Here is a 25,782-nt window from a genome sequence, read left to right as displayed (position 1 = left end):
AGATGTGTTTTATTAACGCCTACACCTACACCAACCCTAAACATACCCTTACAATAATGCAAATACAGTAATTAAACGACGCAGTATTGATGTGCGCATGCCCAATGCACGTAGTATCCCTTCTAGTCTTCCCCGCGCAGGACGTTTCACAAAATATACGGATTGGCTGTACACACGAAAACGCAAGGGTTGTCTACTTCAAATTTATCCACTCTGGGACCCGGTTTCAAAAAATATCGGTTTCATGCTCCCAAAACGCTGGATCCGTGTGGACGAAACGCTTATACTGTACACAATTTTAACGTATTTAACGTATACAGCTAAACGCATCTCCGTGTGGACGGGCCTTAAATTCACTAAAATAATAACTGAAAATAAATACAAACAAAAGCACAGACTAATTATATTAGCCTACATTGGATTAACACATAATAGTCACTTTCATAAAAATACACTTGCATTTACATGTCCAACAACAAATATTTTTAGTAATATGTATATTTTAATCATAATTATGTATGTCAGTTTGGCGCGCATGTGCAGCAGCGCTCGTTCATTGAAGCCTGTGAATTTTAGCGGAGATTCACTCCTGAAATGGAAAATGGAAAATATTTGCATGAGTTTCTAACATTTACAGATGAAGAATATACCTGTGAAACTCAAATTACGCAATGAGGAAAGCACTACATCTCAAATCTGTCGGCACATGTATCTGTCAGAGCATCTGACGGGGCATTATTATCCTACCAGTTACTTTGAACCCCTAATATAAAGCATGTCTCATGTTTAAGACAAACTGGATGATGCGCTTTTCCCGCAGCAGCTCACTCTGCATCCTACGCTATTTTTTAGATGTGCTAGTCTCAAACAACTGTATATCGATCGATATAAAAAATGATTTTGCCTTGTTTCATATCATAAATAAAAAATATATCGATATATCGTACAAACTCGATATAACGCCCAGCCCTACCTCAAAGTACTCACATGAAGTCTGCCTCACTGTGCAACTACATGCACATATTTCATCCTGATCCAAATGAAAGCTGTCTTGGCTTTAGATCCAAACTTCAGTCTCTCAACAGCATCTCGGTTTCACTTGGAAAGACAATAGCAGCACCTCATCTGCAATCTCTGCTGAATCAGACACAAAAGCCGCCTCCTCTCAGTCAGTGATGTGACGGTGTCGTTGAGCAGATGAACTCAAAGCTTAGATCTCGCAGTCATTACCAGTTGCTCCGAATCAGCACCCTGCAGCCAGATACTACCTGAAAGAGAGCAAGAAATGATGTGAAAGGAATGAAAGACAATTGAAAGCAATTCTATCAGGTGTCAACGGAGCAGCCACATTTAATTCAGTACATCAAAGCGGGTAAATGAACCACAACTACCATTGAAACAAGAGCAGTGTGTCATCAAGCACATTTTCAAGAACAGGTATGATACAGCTTTATAAGTGGCAGCATAACATAACACTTCTGCAATAACAGTCATTGCAGTGACTGTTACCTGGTAAAACCTTCTGGTCTCCACATCAGGTGCCATACATCCTTTACATGTATGTGTGTGTGTGAGAGAGTGAGAGCAAGAGAATAAGAGAGGGAAAAAGAAAGAGAAACGAAACTGCAGCCTGGTTAAGGTGTAGACATCTAGAATCTCACTACTAATCAGATACACACCAGACCGCAACCGTTTCGTTTCTCAGCGCAAGTGTGTGAGCAACTCAAAATTAAACCACAAGAAGCTGAGTACAGAAAACAGTCACACCAGGGGTAAAACATATTTTCATATTTTAAACAATCTGGGACAATCTCACTCCATCACTGCCACTAAACATGTCACAACAAGCCACTTGCAGAATAAGTGTTAGCAGTGCTTACCCATGCCGAAGTCACCAGCACAAGTGTTGCTATGTGGTTGCTAGGTGTATTTACCAAGTAGGCCTATTGTGATTATTTAATCTGATCATGAATGTTTAACTACAATTATAGTACACTTTAAATTAGTCACATATTGCAATCCAACATTTAAACAAATATTGTAATATAATTTTGACAAAAAAAAAATTTTCTCCTCATGATGCTGGCCACCTCTTGTAAAAATCCCCCACATCCTCAGTTGAACAGATCATGCAATTCTACCCCTGTAATATAATGGCCTATGTCAAGAGTGTGACTTAGACCGTTTTATTTTGCCTAAGTCAAAAGACAATGAGACTTAGGCAATTTTACAAGCTTTTCAAGATGGCAGCTGCATCAAGAAGAGCGACAATCTACTCAACCTCTGAAGTTATTGGTTCAGTTCTTTGTTTTCTGAGAAACCTTAAAAATTACTCGGATATTTAAAAAAGCACAAATGAGCATTTTTATGCCTCTCTTTCTGGTACAGTAGTGCATAACAAGGGCACCCATTTGAACTTTAAAAGACATATGAAAGTGAATATTTTAGGAAATAAATATAATATTATTGCATAATATTGTAATATTATTTAAATAATTAATTAATTAAAATCGACCCGAGATAAATGTTTAAAAAAATTTTTTTTTAAATATTTTTACATTTATCACCATTTTGTTGCCACCTTGCTGAATAAAAATATTAATTTATTTTAAATAAATAATAACTTTTAAACAGTAGTGTACAATACAGTTCAAAGGATCGGGGTCTATTTAATAACGAATCCTGAAATAATGGTTTACTTTGTTAAAGCACAGAATATTAAGCAGCAGAGCTGTATTTTTTTTTTTTTACATTGATAATAATTAAAATAAATGTTTCTTGAGCATCAAATCATCATTAGAAGGATTTCTGATTATTTTAAACTGTAACAATATTTCACAATATTACCGTTTTTACTCTATTTTTAATCCGATAAATGCAGCCGTGGTGAGCATGAGAGACTTCTTTCAAAAAACAAATTTTCCTGACCTAAATCTTTTGAACAGTATAGAATTGTGGTCAAAAGTTTACATACACCTTGCAGAATCTTCAACCGAAAAAGAGGCAGTTACACACTCAAGAACCAAAATGAGACCACAAGTTTCACTGTGAGTGATTTGAAATGGGTGTGGGGAGGGTGTGCGCGCTCAAGGAATGATCATCCCCAATCAATGGCTCTTTTATATGACAATATGCGACAATAGACAGGGATTCAAAATCAGAGTGACCCTATTAACTGCCCAAGTTCAACACAAGACCCCACCTCACATGCTGAGTCATCACAGTCAAAAACAACAACACCTAAACATTGAGTAAACAGCAGCCACAAACAGGAAAAATATCTCTATTTATGCGCTGCTGCTCTCAACGGCCTCAACCTTGACTTCCTGGCTCTCTGTGAACATCTCTGTTCCGTTTGAGTGTATGTGTGCCAGTCGTCTGTGTGAACTGAACAATTGTTTCTGTGAAATATTCACGAGTCTTTAGAACAATAATGTATTGTAAAGCACAGACTGTGGACAACATGCATTACATGATAAAATCTAAAGCCTTGTGACTACCGAGATAATCACAGTCTAGTAAGAGTGCCGCATGCCGCATCTGAGAAGAGACCAACAGCGTGACTCACATTAATCCACCGCTATGCTAGGAAAGTATACCTACGATTTTTCAAAGGATTTCACTTTGGAGTCAACCAAGGATTCTTTCTTTAAATGTTTGTCAGACACATGGCAACACTGCCACCTTGGCTTTGACTGTCTGAAAGCTGCACATTTTGTATTGAGAAAGTTACAAACGTATTCACGGATCAAGCCTTGTTGACTCATCAAGGTGCGTGCGAATGTCTAGACAAAAGAAAGGATGACTGACACTGCGTATGCATATGTATGTGTGTGCGTCCCTATAGTGAGCTATACTGTGAATGTATGCACTGTTTGATTTGAAAGGTCATGACTATCATGTGTCTGAGGGTGAGGAAGCGGCATTTGAGTGATGAAAAGCGAAAAAAAGAAACAGTTAGGCCAGTTAAAACAAAAATGTAAAGTCAGAAGTGAAAGGGTATAACATTGTAACGTATACAGTTCACCTTTGAATCACCATTACTTAGGACAAGTAAGGCTAACACATTAAAGTGATTCTATGACTTCCAAACCTGTGTGAAGATAGATAGAAACGACAAAAGGGTGAGTAAATGATATAATTTTTATTTTTAGGTGAACTATTACTTTAAGACCAATATCTCCATATTCTTGTTTTAAGTACACTGTCATAAAGCCGGGTCTTCTTGACAAATTCACAAGTCACCCTATTTTCTAAATGCATGTTATTGATCTTATGTGAACGATTCATCAATGCATGTTTTCTTTGTTTAAACTTGTCTTAGTTTTTTTTTTTTTTTTTATCATAATATCACAACACAAACTTCCGGTGAAACAACAAGACTTCTCTAATCATTTAGTCAGTTCAAACCCCGCGCCTTTCTTACAATCAACTGCAAGCTTGAATTCAGATCTGCCTCCATCCTATCAACAGTTTCACTCAGACGTACGTCACAATACGGAAGAAAAGATCTGTCGTTAAACTTCCTTTACATTTAGTTCACAAGAGTCATTTGTTCATAAATCGGCGTATGCTAGTTTTTACATGCACCCAGTGAAGACATCACAATAGACAAATGTTTTCTGTTCATACTCAGTTTATTTTATTATTTCAGCAAAAAAAGTTAAAAACCTTGCATGTTAACTATTGAGAGTGACTTGATTTGCCTGAATCATGCAGCTCTCTTGCAGCGTCAGTTTACATTACTGAACTGGCCACACGTAGGCTACACACATAAACCTACCCACACAAACAAAACCATATACACAAACAAACGCCTACACGCACAATTATACACACACACATACACACAAACACATACCCACACAGATACAGTCATACACACACACACACACACACACACACACACACACACACACACACACACACACACACACCTCCACCTTTCTTCCTGTGCGCTTTGAAACTTTCTGAGAATTGGAAAGCGCAGTGTGTGACCACAGGATGGGTGCATAAGGGGTCACACATCTCAGAGCGTGTGCGTCGGAGTCATAGGAAAGTAGCCGGCACATACTGTAAATACTGTTGTGCGCTTCAAATCAAGGCAAAATCGTCACTTTAAATATCAAATGATGCTCAGCAATCGTAGTAAATAGACTTGTAATGTTAAAGGTCCCATGGCATGGATTTCTTAATTTTATTTTATAGTGTATTCTGAGGTGTACTTATATTGTTAGTATGATTTTTACATCATTAAGGTCCGGTTTCACAGACAGGGCTTAGACTAAGCCAGGATTAGGCCTTAGTTCAATTAGGAAATTTAAGTAACTTTTATAAACGTGCCCAAGAAAAAAACATTACTGGTGTGCATCTTGAGATAAAACAATGCCACTGACATATTTTAAGATTTGTCAGTGCAAGATTCTTTCAGTTAAAACAGCTCAAACATGCATTTTAGTCTAGGATTAGCTTAAGCATTGTCTGTGAAACCGGGGGAAAATGTCAATTTAGAAATAAAAGGCATTTTTTTCTATACTGCTGTTTGCCCTCTGGCTGAATGCCCTGTTTCAAGGGGCGTGTTTGCTGTGAGACTTCAGTAAAAACGCCCACTGTTGTGATTGGCTGACATCTTTGCATTTGAAATGAGTATTAGATCTTGTTGCGGAGGGGGCGTGATTTAACAAGGTCTACGAGGCACGAGCCTGCCAGAGAGACGGATGGACTTGAGTTCACTTCTCATAAGTTCTCTCAGCACGTCTCAGTTCAGTGAACTGTAGTAGTTACTAGCATATACTTCAGGTTATTAGTTTATTTCTAGTCGGAGGGACTGTCACTCATGTCAGAAAGTTAGTAACTTTAGTAAATGATGGATCAGCACTGACTCGAGACGTGAACAGTTTAGAACGATTCAGGCCGATTTGGTGAACTGGTTCGACCGGTTCACTAAAAAGAACCGGTTCAAAAGAGCGATTCGTTCGCGAACTGGACATCACTAGTGGGCCAGAGACAGAGCGATTGCTAACAAAGTTATATTGTAACTAACTACTGAGTTGTGGGAGCGCTGTCAGCGCGAGTTGACTTTGTTTGTATCTGAGAGTTCTGAATAAACATGAGTCCGTCTTCCTCCTTATTCTACCAACTTTGTAACACATGTAATGTACCATTACAGCTGTCGAGATGAATGAGTTGTGAGTAAGTGTTGATTATAGCATTATTTTTAGATATTTGAGTACACAGCGCAAACAAAGACACAACAGCAGTAATCGAATGTAATCCAGTTTATTGTGGGAATAGCTGGCTAGCCTAGCCTGGAGACCCTCACGCTTACCCCCCTTCTGCTTAATCTCGCGCCCCGTTTGGTGCCTCCGCCTGGGGGCGAGATGCAGTACTGGGAGTTGGTGATGTTGAAGGCCGACCGGTCAGTGCAGCCCGAGCTTCAGCGTGCGTGAGGTTTATCTCTAAAGATGTGGCTCTGCCGATGTTGAGCAGAAACTCACGACTGTATGCACATTTTAGAACAGATAGACGCGACGAGGACGTACAAAAACACTGACTCACAAGATAGAAAACCCTGTTCCGCCAGCAGAGAGAGAAGCCGAAGAGTGTGCACGAACAATACAGTTCAGTGTGAACTTGAATAATTAGCTACACATTGGAAATCACTGATCACAGATCATAAGGAACTGAAAAAAGACTTATGTTTTCATTTATACATCCAAACATTGAGAAACTGCCAGCATTCACTCGTTCACAAGCCATGATCTCTCAAAAACAAACAAATATGGCGCTCGCATGGGCGTGCCAAATTCTCTGGGCAGAGGAATGGGAGGTAACCGTTCCTGTTATGACGTCATACCAGGAAAATTCAAGATCAGCTCGTCTGAGCTGTCATTTTCTCAAAGGCAGAGAAAAACAGCCAGAACTCGGTTTACACCCATCAAAATTTCTAGCCACTTGGGGACAATATTCAGGCTAGGGGAACTCATATTAATGTTGAAAAACCTCATAAAATGAAAATTTAATGCCATGGGACCTTTAATTCTTTGTTAAAGAGCTGCAAAAATAATATAGTTAAGATGACTTTGTCACTCATGAATTGAGTCCACCTATCAGAAGGACTCCAGAAATGCAGATTCTCACAGTGTTCAAGGAGGAAAGGAAGGAAAAAGCACCACCTATTTACACTTATATACAAGAATTGCAGGTGCATGTGTTCGCATCTAAAAATCTGTCTGTGTACACCGACTTACAGGCTTAGAGTTTGCATGCTGTGGTGCAATAAAGAGAAAAGCAGGGAGAAATTTGGTGTGAAAGTTTGAAGAAAATATCAATGATTAAATTTTTCTCACTGCAAGACTGCAAATGAAGTTTCGCAACGCCTTGGGCCACTCCTCTCATCATCATGAGCAAGTAGGTGGATGATAACGGTGACTAATCCTGGGTTTCCTCGCACATGAAAAGCAAGCTGGTTTGATGTGGGTGACAATCACAGAATCAAAATCTGTACGACCAATGAAATTACTCACCTTTTGGCGTAAATATCCCAATCAACTGTTACTCATTCAAGGACTGAGCATCAAATATGACCACATAAGAAAACCACTTTCTTCTCTTTATGAACCTTTCATGATCTGATTTTAAGATGGATTTAGTGCACAAGAAATTACTTTAGGACTGGTTTATGCAGGTTGAGTAAACTTTACTTTTAAATGACTGAAAGTGAAACTTTAAATGACTGAATCTTACAACAGCTAAAAGGACATTTTGCTAAAAAAGTGTATCTTAATCTTTTCCTGTCCCCAACATCTCTGACCTGTTGGCCTTATGCGGAACTTGAATAGGGACATACCACTGATAATTAGATTAATTATTCAATCAAGACCATGTCAACCATGACAGCACTAAGAATCCACAATCTGACTTTCACTCAGAAAGGGCCACCGGGTTCTTTGAGTGCGGTTATGCAACTGTATTAACCACAAGCAAGCTGAGTCACTATTCCAGATGCACTTTAACTAACCAACCATCCCAAGACCTTTAATTCTACAGCAGCAGATTATATGAATGGCACAGTGAGAGCATAAAAAGGTTGTCAGAATTGGTTGCAAATGAATGAAAAGGGTCATGAACTGAGAAAACAAATTCTGGTGACCAGTGATTTCTGATATTAATTTTTGTAAATTATATTCACTATGTATGTTTTCATAGCACTCAGCTGACACGTTTGTTTGAAGGACAGCAGTGGAATAGTGTGTTTTGTCAACAACAACAAAATATAAATTGGGCTTTTTATCCGATGAATCGAAAACAAAGAATCGGCCAACTAAACAATTATCAAAATAATCATTAGTTGCAGCTCTAGTTTGCACTTGGTTTAACTTGGAGCCCAAGTCTGCGCAGTAGTCAGCGCGAAGTTGAGCAGCGATATCAATGTCCCACTCACACTCCCGCCTAATCAACAACTTTTTGTGAAACAAAACGGTTATGGAAATGTAGAGATTAAAGTTAAAGCTCCAGTCTCCACCAGAAGTTCCCGAAAAATGTCTGTTAGTGCCTCGGTGACTACATCGCTCAGAGTAGCTGACTGTCAATCTCAGCTGTCAATTAGAACTTCACACCACTGTTTTTATAGCATCAAATAACTAGCTAAAACAAAACTTCTTTAAAGAACGAACACTTGAACTAACATCAGCGTGATAAAAACAGCCTAAAACGACACAAACCATCAGCTTTGGTTTTCAGGACTCGTGTTGCAGGCTTGGTAATCGGCAACAATGTTCATCACTGCAACCTTTCATGCCACGATCTAAATATAATGCTATAAATCAACACATTTCACGATAAGTCAACCTTGAGAGCTGTAATAGTAAAAACGAGCGAAACGTTTTCGAGAGTTCCACATGTAATGTTCATTTTATATGCAAAGATGTCAGCCAATCACAGCAGTGGGCGTTTACACTGAAGTCTCACAGCAGACACGCCCCTTCAAAACAGAGAGTTCAAAGCAGAGGGCTAAAATCACGGTAGGAAAAATGCCTTTTATTTCTAATTTATGACAATATTTGATGTAATATAAATACTAACATTAAAAGTGAACCACAGGAAACATTATAAAACAATAAAACAATGCAGTTCATGAGCCCTTTAAAGTCAAAATTAAATGAAAACAAACCCTATCTATATTCTAAATGCAAGAACCAAAAAGTGAGTTAAACTCAAATACATAATACGGAAGATTTTTCCCCCCGCTACTTCCGTTTCATTGCAACTTTAAAGGTGAAGTGTGCATTTCTGCAACATAGTCAAATGGAATTTTAAAAGTAATGATAACTTCACCCATCTGCTACTGGTTGGACAAAGTCCAAACTCATGTCACTGGCCAGAACATTTAAACAGAACAATGGGTCTCATTCATTAATAATTGTGTGGAATCCGTGGATTATTTTGTATTTGTACAAATAGCAGAACTTTTCACAAAAACTGCGTACATGAATATGTTCTAATGTTAATTAATTTGGAGTGCTCTAAACCGTGTGACCAAGATTAGTCATTTGCATAAAACACAACCAACCCATCTCCATACAAGGGCTTTCTGCACAACATTTTCTTTACAGCCTTTCATCACTCTAAGCAAACATATTGGCATTGCAATACAGAGAAACCTCACTGCTCAAGCTATAACACTGTATATATGATGAAGTATATTTAAGATTAAATATATACGTATAAAATTTAATCTTAACACAGTTAAAAGGCCACCCAGAGTATGTGATTTTTGCATGTTTCAATTGTTCCTAATCTTTTTCGTACTTTTAAAATACATTTCAGTACAGAATTTATTGATGTATCATGTATGTTCAAGAAAACTTTCACACACAAATTTGCACGTACACATGCTTAGTGAATAAGACCCACGTTATCCATACATACAAGCTGGAATAAAATAATGTGTTTCAATGCCAATAATGACACTTCACCTTTAACAAGTACAGATTTTTTTCACAGCAGGAGAGCATCATTGAAGATGCTCCACAGACAGATGCTTTGAAGCCCAATATACTGTCAGTCTAAAAATGCTCCATCAACTGTAAGTCTATATCAAGTCTTTGTGGTCATATCAATTTGTAAAGAGCTCGATTAACAAAATCTCTCAAGTCTCATACAGTTGAATTAAAAACATTTAAATATAACTATTTTAGTAGAAGGGCCCTGAATAAATATTATATTCCTATGATACTACCACTCAAATATGATACCTACGATACATGAATTGGCATCTACCACCACCAGCCTGAATGTGCCAATGAAATTTTATGAAGTCAGCATCGTGAAGACGTTTAGAAGAAAAAGACAAGGTAAACACAAGGTGAACAAATCTAATACCAACTAAAATGCTGCTGAACGCTGAAACGCCTTGATTTGTGGGTCTCAAATGACATTGTGAATTACACAAGTTCTAGAGAAAATCTCTTCCTCAATGAAGTTGGTGAGACTTCACTACCAGCTTGGAAACTGGATAAAAGGGGAGCGGGGGGATAATCTCACAACATAATGGGCTTTCTGGCGTGTCAGACACATAAATGCATCACGGCTGTTACAAACTACGTTTAACCAAAAAAAAAGAGATTTCAAATTTCAAAAAGGAGTGAAACAAATAGCAAAATTCCTTCGCCCCTTCTTCTCCTAAATATCAGCGCTAGCAGCTTGAGCTAACGCTACCGTGTCAGAAGGGCCTAGCGCGCGCATCCACAACACACCTCCAAACTCCACCACGTCCACCCCTAAAATGAGGGAAAACACTGGCATACGGCGCAGTTGGGTCAGACTATACTGTCAGAACAGTTAGAAAAGGAGCAAAGGGTGTGCGGCAACTTACTGGCAAAGAGTAACTTTTTGGGGAAAGCGACGCAAAGAAAGGGTTAAACAGAAGGAAACATTGGTTGGTCGGGACGGCAGGCGTGCAGGCCGTTCGGCTAGCAGAGCTAACAGCCCGAGTGCACACGCACATACAGCTGCGTGCAATGGACATTACAGCTACTGCAGGACCTGCTTTTGCAAAATTGTTTAAATGCGATTGCAAAAGCACCATCGAGATGATTTGAATCGACATGCTTTATAAAGCGCATGCAGCGGCAATTAGGCTATTTAACCCCATGGCTCTTAGCAAGCTAACATCTTCGTCGTGTACGACTTTCACTTTTTTTACACCCCCAAACCGCCCAGATTTATACTCCTTCAGAGATTTCTCATTCATACCGACATGCCCTCGCGGTTAGCGAGCAGTCAGTTGCAGAAGACTCTCAATGCATTTGTATGCAAAGCAGCATTCGGCAAGAAAACAATAACATTTCTGACGATTCCTTTCGAAACAAAACCCTGCAAACCGACCGGTAAAAATAAGTCGTGCCGTGCATTGCGTGTGGCGGTGACAGCATCATACCTTGACAGATGTTCGAGGGATCGTTTCTAGGCATGCGACAAACAACTGTCATCGCTGTAAATAAATGTAAAAGCAGAAATTAACTTGTAGCGAAGAGTACTCACCCGAGACACGAGCGCCCTCTCCCTCATACTGCGCGCCTCAAGTTGTGTAGTGATCGGATAAAACACAAATCTACAACAACAAAAACCCGATTTGCTTCAGATAAACAATTCCTCCTCGGCGGACACCGTGAGTTTTTACGAACAGCGTGCAGTCGCGTGCACACGCAGAAGAACTATCTTAAATCGCTCTGGTTTGCTTCTAGACGGTCCGAGCCCACCGCTTTTCTGGTTTACAAGCCATCGCTACGTGGCTGGCCTAGGTCTCGCGCATCAACCATCCTCCGAGTTCATCCGAGGCGCCCGAGCCGCCGCTGTCTGCACTGGAGAAAGCGCGCGTGGCGTCGGTTTTTTTTTTCTTCCCGTCCTCAAACAGCAAAACCAGACAGCGTTCAGTGCGCGCGCCCGCCTTCCTCCCTGCGGTGAAGCACATCGATAACAGTGACTTCTTCGCTTGACGGAACGTTTGCTAAACTAAATGAGAAAAATACAGCTGCCAGTTTAACATTGGAAAAAAAAGAACGAACAAATTTGAGAACTTTATTAAGTGGCCTTGGTCTTTATCACCAAATCGTTCCAGGCATATTGTGAACTGAGAACTGTATGACTGTATGAACTGAAATGAGGTAAGTTAGGCCTATTTAGTGCTTTGACAAAAAAGCAAATAAAGGCACTTTACTTTATTGTACTATTTAGATTACTAAATGTTTTTATAACATATATTAGTCCTAGTTCCTGTACCTCAAACAGCATGGTATGTGTTCAAGGGGTTTGATTTCCAGAGAATAGCTACAAGGTGAGTGGCTTTGGAGAAAAACATCTGTCAAATGCATAAATGTGAAATCTTCTAATCTCTAAATTTGATTGGAATGGAAAGAGCTGATGTTTAGCTCTGAGTTCAAAGCATTCCAGACCTGAGTATGTGAGCAGTCCGGCTTTCTGAAAATGTGTCTTATTCACTTTCTGACAAAGACAGCAACATTTTAGCACTGTTGCAACATAATGAAGAGCATTAAGTGTTCTGTGGGTGTGTTTGGCATTCCTGGACTGTTTGACTGTAGCATCTGCTGCACTAACACCTGCCCAGTGATGACATATGACCTCAGCTAAACAGTTGAAACGATCTCTTGCTTTCTGGTCTGACTGAGCAGCTGCTGTTTTCATTTACATCACTACGCTGATATACCCCCCAGTTTCACAGACAAGGCTTAAGACTAGACCCAGACTAAAATGCATGTCTAAGCTGTTTCAACTTGCACATATTAAAATATGTAAGTGCCATTGTTTTGTCTCAAGATGCATAAGAGTAATGCTTTTTTCTAAGTCATGTTCATAAACGCTACTTAAATGTCCAAATTGAATTAAGGCCTAATCCTGGTTTAATCTAAGCCCTGTCTGTGAAACCGGGCCATAGAGATCAGCACTTAAGGGAAGAGGCTCATTTCAACTACTAAAGGTGATGATACATGGGGCAACTTTTTGAGCAATGTTGCCGTCAATGGCCAACAGGTGAGAAACAGGGCCAACGACCGATCTAAAGTATCCAGATAGAAATTTGTTGCCCATTTTCAATGGGAAAGGGGCCAAGCAACATCGCTCTGCAACATTTCCCAAAAAAAGTTGCCCTGTGTATCATCACCTTAAGAGTCAGAGCAGGGGTTCCACTGCACTGTCCTGCAGACTTTAGCTCCAACCCTCAAACACACCTGAACTCGGGGTGCTTCTCAATACTCAAATTGATGCTTTCTCATTTCCTCGCTCCTCCTCCCTTCAGCCTGAGACCTGGAAACCGATCAAAGGTAGCCATCTTGTAGGACTTCTCAATTCTCTTATTACACCGTGAGGAGGCGAGTAAGCTGGAGTTATGAGCGAAGATGCACTGGTGTGGAAGTGTATAAATTCTCCTCTTCCTTCACGTATGTCACAGTAATTTGAATTTATGCTTTACCTTTGCAGTTTAAATAGACCATATATCATACATATTTCAACAGGGCATCTTGCTTTATTATTATTATTTATTAATTTCTTAAATAACCAAACTTCAACAACATAAGGAAAGATCCCCTTAAATTATGCTTTGGATATTCCAGTTATAAATAAGCTTTCCTCCGATTCCTCCGTCCTCATTTTCTTTCTTTGCAGCCTTTCCTCACATCCTACGGGGGTGGAGCTGAGATGCGAGGAATGGAAGTGAGGAAAAGAAACGAGGATGCAAAAAATGAGAAGCATTCAAGCTAATGGGATCACTATAAAGTTTGTATTTGATCAGGGTTTGGGCTAAACTCTGCAGGACTGTGGGGTTGAGAATCCCTGAGTCAGAGTGATTCTCACAGCTTGTCATCTCATTATTTAATGTGAGCACAGGAGGGAATTGAATATATTTGAGAATCATAAAATTGTAATACTCTGACTGGTATACAAACCAAGTTTATAGCAAATTAATTGCTCAACAAAAGTGCATTGTGAGGCTTTACGTTATGCTAACAGCTTATTCAAACTCCAAATAATTTGGCTTGTCTTAGATGAACATTTGTCTTTTAAGTGCTCACAAAAGTGTTTTGAGCATAAGTGTAAAACAGGAAAGAAACATCGGCATCCTGTGTGTGAAGACTGTTGTCTCTCTGAAGTCTAAAATAGTAAATACTATTATTTCCACTTTTTAACATGCTTTGCTTTTCTCTCCTAATATACAGTATTAATGCAGTACATATGACACAGTTACACATTCCTGAATGTATTCCTGCAGTGAAGTTGTCTGTCCTAAAGCTCTCTTAAAATTAATTTAACACGAGAGTTTGCATTGTGATATTTTCAAATTATTCTACTCAGTTGAAGCACATATCTGTTGTTGCAGAGATAGTTTCCATGCAAGAGGGAAGAAATAGGTGGAACAAAATAAAATAAAATAAATGCTCAGTCTGCAACTGATTGTGTGTAATGTGTTACAAAATGCACAGAACATTTATTGAAGTATATGTAAAATGAGAGGCAAAATAATGGTGTTTTTGTTCCCAATAAAGAAAATCTGTATGTCAGAATAACTACATTCACAACTCAGACGTACAGGTTACTTTTTAAACTCAATATGAACATTTAGTCATTTATTTAGTTGGTCTTAGTGAACGAGGAGGCGAATGATTTCAGATTTGAGAGCACTAATGCCCCCTAGTGGACACTAAAAGGCATATTTGCCAAGTCTGAAGTGTTTCACAAATTTGCAAGACACTTAAAAAGTAGCTTACAAATTTAACTAGTACATTACATCCAGAAAGAACCAGGTATTCTAAAGACTTTAAAGTATAACTTTTAATATTTGAAAAGATCTGGGGCTGTATGTATAAAACTTCTCAAAAATGCTCTTAAAGGGAGAGTTCACCCAAATTTTATTTATTTTTTTTCGTAATTTACTCACCCTCATGTCATTCCAAACATGTAAGACTTTCGTTCATCTTTGGAACAAAAATGAAGATATTTTTAATGAAATCTTAGCGATTATATAAAATAAAATCCTATATTCTGTTCATCATATAAAGTGACCGTGACTAAACCACAAAATTTATATGGATTAGTTTTACTATCTCTTTATGAACTTTTTGAAGCATCAAAGTGGAAGTTGCATAGCTGTCAACGGAGGGACATAAATCGATTTCATTAAAAATATCTTCATTTGTGTTCCGAAGATGAACGAAAGTCTTACATGTTTGGAACGACATGAGGGTGAGTAAATTACGACAGAATTTTCATTTTTGGGTGAACTATCCCTTTAAGAATAGGCTTAAGCTTTAAGACTTCCCTTAAAGGGGTCATGAACTTACTTTAAAAAAAAAAAGTATACCGTTGTCTGAGGTCAACTTTTTGGACGTTTGCGTGGTTTTTACATTCAAAAATATCATAATGAATAAGTAATAGGCTATTTTTTGCCTTGGTTTTGAGGCTCTCTCAAGAAACGCTCGGTTTTTATGGGTGTGCCACACTAAAGACTTGGAAGTAAACGGCCACGGCTAGGATTGGATAAGATTAGCATATTTAATGAGCTTCAGCTCCCCTGTCAGTATATGTGGGAATTGTTTTGAAAGCGTGTGTGGGGAAACGGAAACCGGAATGAATCGCCCACAGGGCTCGCAAAATGTCTTTATCAAACAAACACAATGATTTATCTCTCATCCACGCGATTGATTGGAATGTTATTTTTTGGTGAATATAACTGCAAATCGTACACACACACACACGCTCCCTTTTATTGGCCTGGTGTCAATAAAAGCTTTTCTTTGACTAACAAGGAAGTTTTCAGCTCTGAAACTTACAGGATATTCTTATATTACCATGAGCTTTTATATATCAAAAGCTCAAGGGAAAGTTGATTTCTCAATTCATGACCCCTTTAAGACTTAAAGGGAAAGTTTACCCAAAAATGAAAAGTCTGTCATCATTTACCGTCAAGTTGTTCCAAACTTGTATGAGTTTCTTTCTTTTGCTGAAATACAAAATATATTTTGAAGAATGTTGGTAACCAAGGTAGCCATTGACTTCCATTGTAACCCCCCCCCCCCCCCCCATACTATGGAAGTCAATTGTGCACATTAACTGTTCAGTTACAGTGTTGTAAACTCTGGACTAAAGGACTACAATGACGTTAACCCAAAAATGACCGCCCTCAACTTCTGAATCAGCCGATAGTGAGCCTGGAAGGGTCACGGCACCAATCATTTAATTAAGACACAAAACAGTTAAAATTTTAATTTATTTTAAAATTATCATGAATAAGTATTGATGTTGTGGAATCCCTTTCTATTAATATGATTGGCCTTTTTTGCCTTTTGCCCTTAATATTTAAAAATATATAAAATATTTTACTCATATTTTGATGGTTTAATCAAACTTGTAGGGTCACTAAAAACAAATATCTCCTCCGGACATCACTTTTGGCCACTCCTGAATGTTTGGTCTGGTTAGTGCCACAAAAGTGCTATTTAAGAGCCTGCTTACTGTGGGCTGATGGGCTCAAGTCTTCACTTATGCACTGCTGCTTTTTTTTCTTCCAGTCGCCTACATTTTAAAAAAATTATTACTTTCATTTCTGCAGTTAGAGCATTGATTTGTTGAGTGGGAGAAGTTACATTAAATGTCATACTAGGTCAGTTACAAAAATAATATATTGACAATCAAACTTGTATAATTTTATCAACTCCCTGTCATCATATAAACCCCAATAACATATATTTGTTGTAAAGTGTGTGGTCTCCTCAGCTCTGCGGCCATCTTGTTATTCCTAACTCGAATAACTAAAACTTTTGACACACTCAAGACTACATTTTTATTTCGAGCAGCGATATGGCCACAGGTCCCCTTTTGTTTTCCTTTCCTCATAATTGTGATTATTCATTTGTCTTTTATTTCTATATGCTCCACTCTTACCACTGAAAAGCACTATTGGGTTGAGTTGTGAGGGTTTGGGGTGGGAGAGATGCCTTATGTCTTTATAGGTAGTTTATCGTTTTCTATTTCCTGTATGCAATTGTAATTACAATGGATTTTTGAAATTCTAAATAAAAATATTCAAACAATTTAGGCCTAAACAGTGAATAAGAAATTGGTCAATATACACTGAAGAAAATTATAAACACAACATTTCTATGTACACAAAAGGCCTATTTTCTCTCAGATATTGTTCACAAATCTGTCTAAATCTGTGTTAGTGAGCACTTCTCCTTTGCCGAGATAATCCATCCACCTCATAGGTGTGGCATATCAAGATGCTGATTAGACAGCAGGAATATTGCACAGGCTGGCCACAATAAAAAGCCACTTTAAAATGTGCAGTTTTATGACACAGCACAATGCCACAGATGTCCCAAGTTTTGAGGGAGCGCGCAATGATCACCACCTCATTTTGCAGCATGATAATGCACGGCCCCATATAGCAAGGATCTGTACACAATTCCTGGAAGCTGAAAACATCCCAGTTCTTCCATAGCCAGCATAATCACCAGACATGTCACCCATTGAGCATGTTTGGAGATGCTCTGGATCTGCGTATACGACAGCGTGTTCCAGTTCCTGCCAATATCCAGCAACTTCACACAGCCATTGAAGAGGAGTGGACCAACATTCCACAGGCCACAATCAACAACCTGATCACCTCTATGCAAAGGAGATGTGTTGCACTGAGGCAAATGGTGGTCACACCAGATACTGACTGGTTTTCGGACCTCGGCAAAAGGAGAAGTGCTCACTAACAGATTTATGAACAATATTTAAGAGAAATAGGCCTTTTGTGTACATTGAAAAAGTCTTAGATCTTGAGTTCAGCTCATGAAAAATGCAGGCAAAAACAAGTGTTGCATTTATAATTTTGTCCGGTGTATAATAAATTATGAATTACACATTTTGACTTCCTGTGTGTATAAATTAAAATAATGGATGTCATTAGTTTTTCATTTTCAAGAACATTAACAATTACATAAGACAATAAACAAATATTGCATTTCATTTGAAATGAGGAGCAATCAACTGTATTTTGGTTTAATATAAATGAATCATTGTTTATTTTATCAATTCACCACTTATATGTGGCATTCCTTCTGCCACATACATACAATAACAAAACATTCAAACCAAAAAACAACACAGTCAGTCCTGCAGGAGCAGAGAGTGAGATTGATGTCAATTATCAAGCAAGCATTACACACACATTGACAGTACAGTCTGTGTGTCTCACTACTTATGAATGTACAATTTAATTTAGCTTTGCATGGTGTTTAGATCAAATTCTGCTTATGGTGAATTTTACTGAAAGGCTTATGGATTTCAAATGATACCAACTCACATTTAGCAGAGAAAACATTTCAAATGCAAATTTATTTATGCACTGGCAGCACATTTGCATACACACAGACTCTTTCCAATTGCTGTAACCACCTTGTGGCAGTCCATATTTTCAAGAAGAGAGCAAGAAAACTCTTGGACTAAAAGAGAGAAAAACTGTTGTCTTTGCCTCTATTAAGTTTGCCTATAGGCTGATCAGATAGTTGCATGGGTTCTACAGACATCACCTTTTCCAAAAGTAGCCAAACTTGGAACAAAAAGAGTGAAGAGAGTGTGTGTGTCTCTAGTTTCCCTGTCACTGTGGTAACTGAAGGAGCGTTCCCTGTCCAGACGGGAGGTAGGTAACATTGCGAGAGCGGCTGAGCTGGAAGGCGATGTCCTCAGCTGCCTCCAGCTTTCTCAGCTCCACCAGGCCATCACCAGCTACTGCCAGAGAATCAGCGATCAACAGCGCAGCCTGGGAGTCTCCTTCCGCTGAAATAATGGCTGCCTGCTTCTGCTGTTCTGCCTGAGAGACAATTACAGAAACAATGTTACATCACCTGTTGCTTATGGGGAAAAAACAAAAACATATTTTTCCAAATTTGGGGGTGCAAAATGCTAATTTTATTTTGCATGTGATTTCGCTGTTGATCGTGCGCATCACTTAAAACCATGATAATCATTTATATAAATACCTAATAGGTTAAGACTGGGGATTAACTCGGTTATAATTATTGATAAAAGACCATTTGGCGAATGTTAATTTTAGACCATGCATTGAACCATTCCATTTTGAGGCTCTTACCTTTTCTACAACAAACCTGGCTCTCTCAGCCTCCTGCTGTGCAACCTGCTTCATCTCAACAGCCTCAGTGAACTCCTTGCCAAATGTCAGATGTGTCTGAGGGGAGAGAGACAAAAGGATGAGACACTGGAGGGGAGAGAAACTGAAACATCAACAGAGGAAAAGAAGAGGTCTTTACCAGAGAGACGTCATCTAGAATGAGACCGAAGGTGGATGCTCTTTCTGTCAGATCTTCACTGACCTGCCTGGACACCAGCTCTCTCTGAGTGATGAGCTCACCGGCATCAAAACGGGCCTGTGGAGAATTGATACACATTAAAATCCCATTTATTCTATGCCAGGTTTTAGTTTCATCTTATGTAGATGTTATCAACATCCAGCCCTATACACATTATGGGTAAGAAAAAATGTCTTGTGCTCACAAGGGCTACATTTATTTGATCAATAATACAGTAAAAGCAGTGATATTGTGAAATATTATTACAATTTAAAATAACTTCTCTAATTTAATTTATTTTAAAATGTTCCTGTGATCAAAGCTGAATTTTCAGCATCATTACACCATTGTCACAGGATCCTTCTGAAACCACTCCAATATGCTGATTTGGTGTTCAAGAAACATTTCATATTATTTTGAATGTTGAAAACAGTTGTGCTGCTTAACTAGCCTGGGAAAAACCAGACAACTTCCGGCAAATTTAGATTTGCTCTGCAAGTAGTCTGGCAAAGAGTCCATTCAAACCCATTTCTAAACCCTAGAAATCGCGGCACCAATTAGAAACGTTGGGGCGGGCTTTACACGATGACGACAGCGCAGCGACGTTGAAGCAGATTTCCGCTGCTGTGGAGCATCACTCGTTCGAATCAGCTATCGCGTCTGTTTTAAGCGATTTAAACTTCTCCTTTTCGTTAAAACCAGAGCAAAGAACAACACTCGAAGCCTTTATATCTAAAAAAGATGTTATCGCTGTCTAACCGACTGGATTCGGCAAAAGTCTGATACCAGCTTGGCCCTTTGGTGGCTAAACGAATGGGTCTTAGCGAGAGTCCTCTGGTAGTGTTAATGTTTTACAAAATATAGTTTTAAGTCCTTTTCAGGAGTGAATGAAGTTGTTTAAAGCTAAAATCTGTGGTTTATTTATAGAGCGCTTTTTTTTAATTTGATCTGCCGTTTTCGGAGTTGAGAGTTCCAGTGGTTCAGCGGCGCTCAATCGATCATTGAGCCCGCCGAGAGGCGCCTTTCCTCGGCCAGTCCTTCTGCCGTCTGCCGCTGGCTCTGATGTCTCTGTAGTGGTTAAACCGTCTCGTCTTGTGTAGATCTAACGGCTGATCTTTGCTCTCATTAATCTATAATTTGTTCCTAGACAGATCGTTTTGTCTGAGGGCAAAGTGAAGTTTCATAACTTTATATTTTTAAGATATTAAACCTTACCGTTGTAGTCTCCTAGCGCTGACTTTGACTGAATTGCTTTATTTATTGTATAGCTTCTTATACCTTTTACTTATACTTTTATATTTGCTATTGATGATCACACATAAACTGACATTTAACAAAAAGAGACTGGGTTGTGTTTTGTGTCATATTTAATTTATTACAGTGATAATCATAGCCTATATTATGTGTGTGTGTTTTTTTAAATGTAAACGAAAAGAGGCTGGGTTTTTTATATTTCGTTTTGTTATAAACATGCATTGAAGATAATATGCATTGCCTGCACTACATATACAAATATATACTGAGTGATACTGTCAAGAGCATTGTAGGCGGACTAGTGTCCTCCCGTCCTCGGGAGTTCTTCTTCGGAGTCAAACTTGGTAAGTCACGGACGCAAGTCAGAAGTTCGCGTACGAAATATGTCATAAAACACCACTGCCTCATTTCATAAAAAAAATTTAAAATTAAACATAATAATAATAATAGCCACACGAATGTGGTTCAGGCAACGCGTAGCTAGGCCTACATTGATTATCTTATATATTTATAATAAAACGAAGTATAAAACACCATGCCTCTTTCCGTTTACATTTAAAAAATAATATATTAAACATTAATATGTGGTTTAGGTAAGGTGACCAGATTGCTGAAATGGAAACTGGGGACATTTCCTATTTGAGAACACAAGTACAGACAAGAACGCATATTGAGAAACGGCCAGAGTCTCAGATGTTTCTCCGTCGCTCTGCATACGTCATCTCCCTCATCGCTCTGATTGGTTTTAGGTCTATCCAATTGCGCCGAGAGGCATTTGAGCGACGCCCGTTGGTGACGCCCCTTTGGAAATGATTTGTCTATGAAGCTTTGCCAGACCATAACTCAGTTACTACTGAGAATGGTCTGGTTTTAACCAGGCTACTGCTTAACCTTTTTATAAAAAAAACCTGATATATTTTCATTTCTTTTGTTCAAAAGAACCGCATTTATTTGAAATCGGATTTATTTGGAACATTACAAATGTCTTCACTGTCACTTTCGATCAATTTAATGCATCCTGGCTGAATCTTTTGAACAGTAGTTTACATCTTCATAGCGTTATGCATGATACTCACCACTACAGCCTTCAGAACCTCAGTGGTGATGGAGGGCAGCACTCTCTCATCATAGTCCTCTCCGATACTCATGAAAATCCGTGGCAGCTGTCCAGCAACTGGTCGGAACAGGATTCTCAGCGTGATGTTCACATTCTGCAAATCTGAGAGGGAAAAAGACAGACCATTTAGCCAGTTTACAACGTTTTATTAGTAAAGACAAAAGAATGAACAGGAGAAAAGCAAGAAACCTCAATATATTGTGAGAGAAACAGAACTAGATTAACATTAAAGAATAGACAGAGCAACAACAACCAGATTGTTTTTATTTTAGACGAGTCAAGCTACGATGCCGAACAGGACCACACAGAGACTCTTTGACTGCATAAACCAAAAGTGCGTTCTTCCGAAACAATTACATCAGTACAATTAAAAACTGAACGAGTCTTCTCAATACAGTGAGAGCCGAACGAGAGTCACAGCACATCAGCAGCAGGAGTCAGATCTCATTCATCACAAGAGCAAAGAGCTGACAGACAAGATGAGTGCAGAGATTCGGTTTTAAAGTGAAATGTAAAAGCGCCTATTTAAGTGAGTTTGTCATTGTACCGTTTTGTTGTTGTGTTTTTCATTACGAATAATAGGCTAATGAACCCACAATTCAAGCAACCCGTCCCCGAATTGGCGCTGATTCTAAACCGAAACTAAAATGAGCACGGCTCCACTGTCATTCATTCACAGTTGCAGTCATTCATGGTGTGTGTCCAGTCTGGCGCGTTTTCAGTTCATGCCTATGGAAGCGTAACATTCATAGGAATTTATTGAAAACACTCGCACCACTTTTCTCCACACCGCTCCGTTATGAATGCCATGCGCAGTAAGGGTGGGCGATATAGCCTCAAAATTATATCACGATATTTCAATAATATTTGCGATAATGATATTTATGACGATATAGAAAAAAATATATGGAACAAAGTTTTATTGGTGATTGCAGCTGGTAGGCAGCAGCATTTATTAGTGCAAACAAAATGAAGGGCATTTTCCATCCTTTTACAATGAGCTACTGTCACTGATGACAAAGTGTAAATGTATTTTCATAAGGTGGCAGCAGCAGCATTACAGTCACACAGCATGAGTCAAATGTAAGCAAAGTAAAAAAGTAGCCTTGGTACAAGTTGGTGGTGTTTTCACTGGAAATCTTAAATAAAAGTATAACTCCATAACATTTTAGTTTAACAATTACTAAAGTATATTATGCCATGGTATGTCTAAATATTCTGATTGGCTGGAAGGTGTGCAATAAAATAATTTAATGCACAGGTAGTTTCAAATCATCTGAATACCTGTTCTATATTAATGCACTGTTTACATTGAAGCGCGCGCACACACACACACACACACACACAAATCACTCGCATAGAGACAGCAGAGCTCACGCTGCGCATTCAGGAGTACAGAAACTTGTTATCAACGGCATCCCGCAACTTTTAGCAATAAAATAGCCTAGTTACTGGATCACTACATTATATTTCTCAGCAATGATGGGGTTTCATCGCTATTTTTAAAGTGATAAATCTTCATTGTTAAGAGAGATGCTCAATAGATGCAGTCACGCAGGTACGGATCTCTCTCGATAATTAATTCAAATAAATGCTATGATTCATTCATTAAAATAAGTGTAATCTCACGCACTACTTCATCTCTGTGTCTGATTCCAAGCGGGCAGAAAGCTAGATCTCACGAGCCGTAACTGACGAAAATAACTGTAAATTGTACCCTTCCGGTCAAACATTGTGCTACAAAAACATCAATAACAGCTTATCAATGTTTTGCCAGTTGCCAAGAGGTCTGACTGCTCCCTTTTTAGGTACTAAATCGTCATCGGAGGCTGACATGCTGCTCACAGGTGTTGTTGTTTTGTGCGCTAGGGAACGTAAATGCGCCATACGTCACACATTGCTATATCATTGATATCACGATATGACACTTTTTTTATCATGTAAAAATGTATACCGGTGTTATCGTGGGCGGTATGATATGGCACACCCCTAGTGCACAGTTAACTTTCGGTTTAAAATTAGCAATTTGAAAAGTCCCCCGCCGGTGATACCGGTTTTATCAGTGTTGTCACACGACAATTATCCGGTGAGAATATTTCCTCACCGTCACATCCTTAGAGATAGATTGAAGCATTCATGAGTGAAGCAGTGTGCACGAGCGCCAAGAGAACTGATAACAGTGGCAAAGAGCACTCAGCGCAATTTATTTAACACAAACGAACAAATTGCTAATGTAATGGAGATTCTTCTTTTGTATTAGGTACATCCGTGCCAAAAGGGGTTTCAAAAAGTGGTGGGGACAATATCGACCCAGGCAAAATTATGCCTATGGCAGTCAGCCAGAAACAGTAAGAGAATGGCATGATGTACCTTTGCTACCGGTGATGACTGGCACATTGCGTGGACGGGACCTGCAGTCAAAGATGATTGGCTTCTGGACCCAGGGTATTAGGAAGTGTGTGCCCTCCCCAACAACATCATCCTGGACACCTTGAAACCTGTTGAAGATTACGGCCCTGTGTCCCGCATCCACTGCAATGAAAAAAAAACCACAGTTAAACAATACATCTTTAAATTTAAATTAAAACACTAAGCTTGATATAATCATTTTTATAAACTCAATACAGGTTATACCACTGTTTATTAGGTACATTACAAAGAATTTGTAGTTGAGCACCACTGAACTTACCATTAAAAAGAGCAGAGTTAACTACACCTCCTCCAATGGCCAAGGCCAATCCCAGCTTTCCAATGGACTCAAAGAGTTTCGCCATGGCAACAATGTGACAGTCCTGATGAGAGAAGCATATTCATTTTAATCATCGCTTCATAGACGATTACTCATGAATGTAAAAGCCCTTGAATAATCAAAACATTCCGTCCGGTTAGCCTTGACTCTTCAGCAATGACATGCCATGAATGAACGTGCTAACCTGTAAAAGCTTTGGTAAAACAACCTTACAATTATAAAACACTCCAGGTGAATTGATATTCGCTAATACAACAACTTGTATGAAATATATAAAACAGGGATAAAAATACTTCCGTTGTAGTTAAGTTTAATTAATTAGCCTGTTACACGCTAATGTTGCAACTGACATGCAATCATGTCTTGCTGCCAACCATCCCACAAAGATAAAGCCATCCTGTTCGCTTCTCTTTCAACAGTCACATTATAATGATTATAATGCGTTTTGCAAATAAAATTAAGGCATCAAATCCACATTAAAATCGCTAGTCTCTTACAACGTGACCACTCACCCACTACGCTGTTAGATCACAGTGACCTCCACCAGTGTCTGCGCATGAAACGCATGAAAAGGTGGCGTTTGAGCATGCGCAGAACCTCCAACATAGACTTCTCTGATTGGATAGAAGGATACGGAAGAGAACGCCCCCGTGAGTAACGATAACTTGTATTGGTGTACGTCTGCTCGTTGCTTTAGAATGAGGACTAATGAACCATCTATGAATGGAACAGCATTTGGGGGTTCTTAAAGAATTTACATGAATGTATGAAGAAATAGGCCCGCAGCACAATATTGTTAACAAAAATATTCACCAATATTATAAATGAAAGAAAAAGACAAATATTTTACAGTTTTAAAATCAAGAGCCAAGTATTACATATTTCAAACATAACCAAACATGGTTTTGTGATGTTTGCACTTCTGCTGCTGGTTATTTAAGTATATACTGGCGAAGAAAAAAAATCTCACCCAAAAATGTTAAGCCATTTATTTGTATATTTTGCTGTAGTGTTTCAGTAGGAAATATCAGTTTACATTTCCAAATATTCCTTTTGTCATTACTGTATTAATCCAGTGAGATTTTTGGAGTCTGACAACAGTCGGTATGCCAGAAGAACTGTGGCAACGTCTCTAAGACGCTTGAAGAAACCGACCTGCAAAGCTACCTGAAAAACTATGTGCATGTGTACCTGGACAAAACCTGTTTTTAAACACAAAGGGTGCTCACAACTAATATTGATTTGATTTAGTTAGTCCAATAGAAGTTAATTGATAAATAAAATCTATTTAT

The 25,782-nt window shown here is 38.7% G+C and overlaps 2 protein-coding genes across 4 annotated transcripts in view; both read right to left on the bottom strand.

The window, feature by feature from the left end:
• Positions 1-11,970, bottom strand: part of znf652 (zinc finger protein 652) — a 28,120-nt gene extending 16,150 nt beyond the window's left edge. The window contains exons 1-2 of one of the 2 annotated variants that reach the window (XM_079835541.1): positions 11,545-11,970; positions 974-1,268 (exon numbers count right to left, since the gene is read on the bottom strand). The gene's annotated coding sequence lies outside the window, so the exon portion shown is untranslated. The remainder of the gene's footprint in view (positions 1-973; positions 1,269-11,544) is intronic. The other variant, XM_079835540.1, reaches the window with a different exon arrangement.
• Positions 11,971-18,056: 6,086 nt separating this feature from the next.
• Positions 18,057-25,207, bottom strand: phb (prohibitin). Of its 2 annotated transcripts, none has more exons than XM_079819757.1 (7): positions 25,003-25,207; positions 24,431-24,533; positions 24,112-24,273; positions 21,701-21,843; positions 19,332-19,448; positions 19,154-19,249; positions 18,057-18,874 (listed from the first exon to the last, which is right to left on the bottom strand). In XM_079819757.1, exons 2-7 carry the CDS (start codon positions 24,513-24,515, stop codon positions 18,662-18,664), a joined length of 816 nt encoding a protein of 271 aa, XP_079675883.1. In that variant the 5' UTR covers positions 24,516-24,533; positions 25,003-25,207; the 3' UTR covers positions 18,057-18,661. The 2 variants fall into 2 exon arrangements, with proteins under 2 accessions (XP_079675883.1, XP_079675884.1); XM_079819758.1 differs by having other exon boundaries at positions 24,988-25,022.
• Positions 25,208-25,782: the final 575 nt, after the last annotated feature.

The sequence above is a fragment of the Gobio gobio genome (genome assembly GCF_949357685.1).
Source record: "Gobio gobio genome assembly, chromosome: 1".
Taxonomy (NCBI): Eukaryota; Metazoa; Chordata; class Actinopteri; order Cypriniformes; family Gobionidae; genus Gobio; species Gobio gobio.
The sequence above is the reverse complement of the archived record's forward strand: the minus strand, read 5'-3'. Positions and strand labels throughout refer to the sequence as shown.

What these genes read in the sequence shown, in the direction of transcription:
- phb (XM_079819757.1), bottom strand. Translation starts at nt 24,515, where the DNA reads ATGGCGAAACTCTTTGAGTCCATTGGAAAGCTGGGATTGGCCTTGGCC. An exon ending in AGTCATCACCGGTAGCAAAG is followed by an intron (nt 21,844 to 24,111) that starts GTACATCATGCC and finishes TTTCCCTCTCAG; the next exon opens with ATTTGCAGAATGTGAACATC. An exon ending in AGGTTCTGAAGGCTGTAGTG is followed by an intron (nt 19,449 to 21,700) that starts GTGAGTATCATG and finishes AATTCTCCACAG; the next exon opens with GCCCGTTTTGATGCCGGTGA.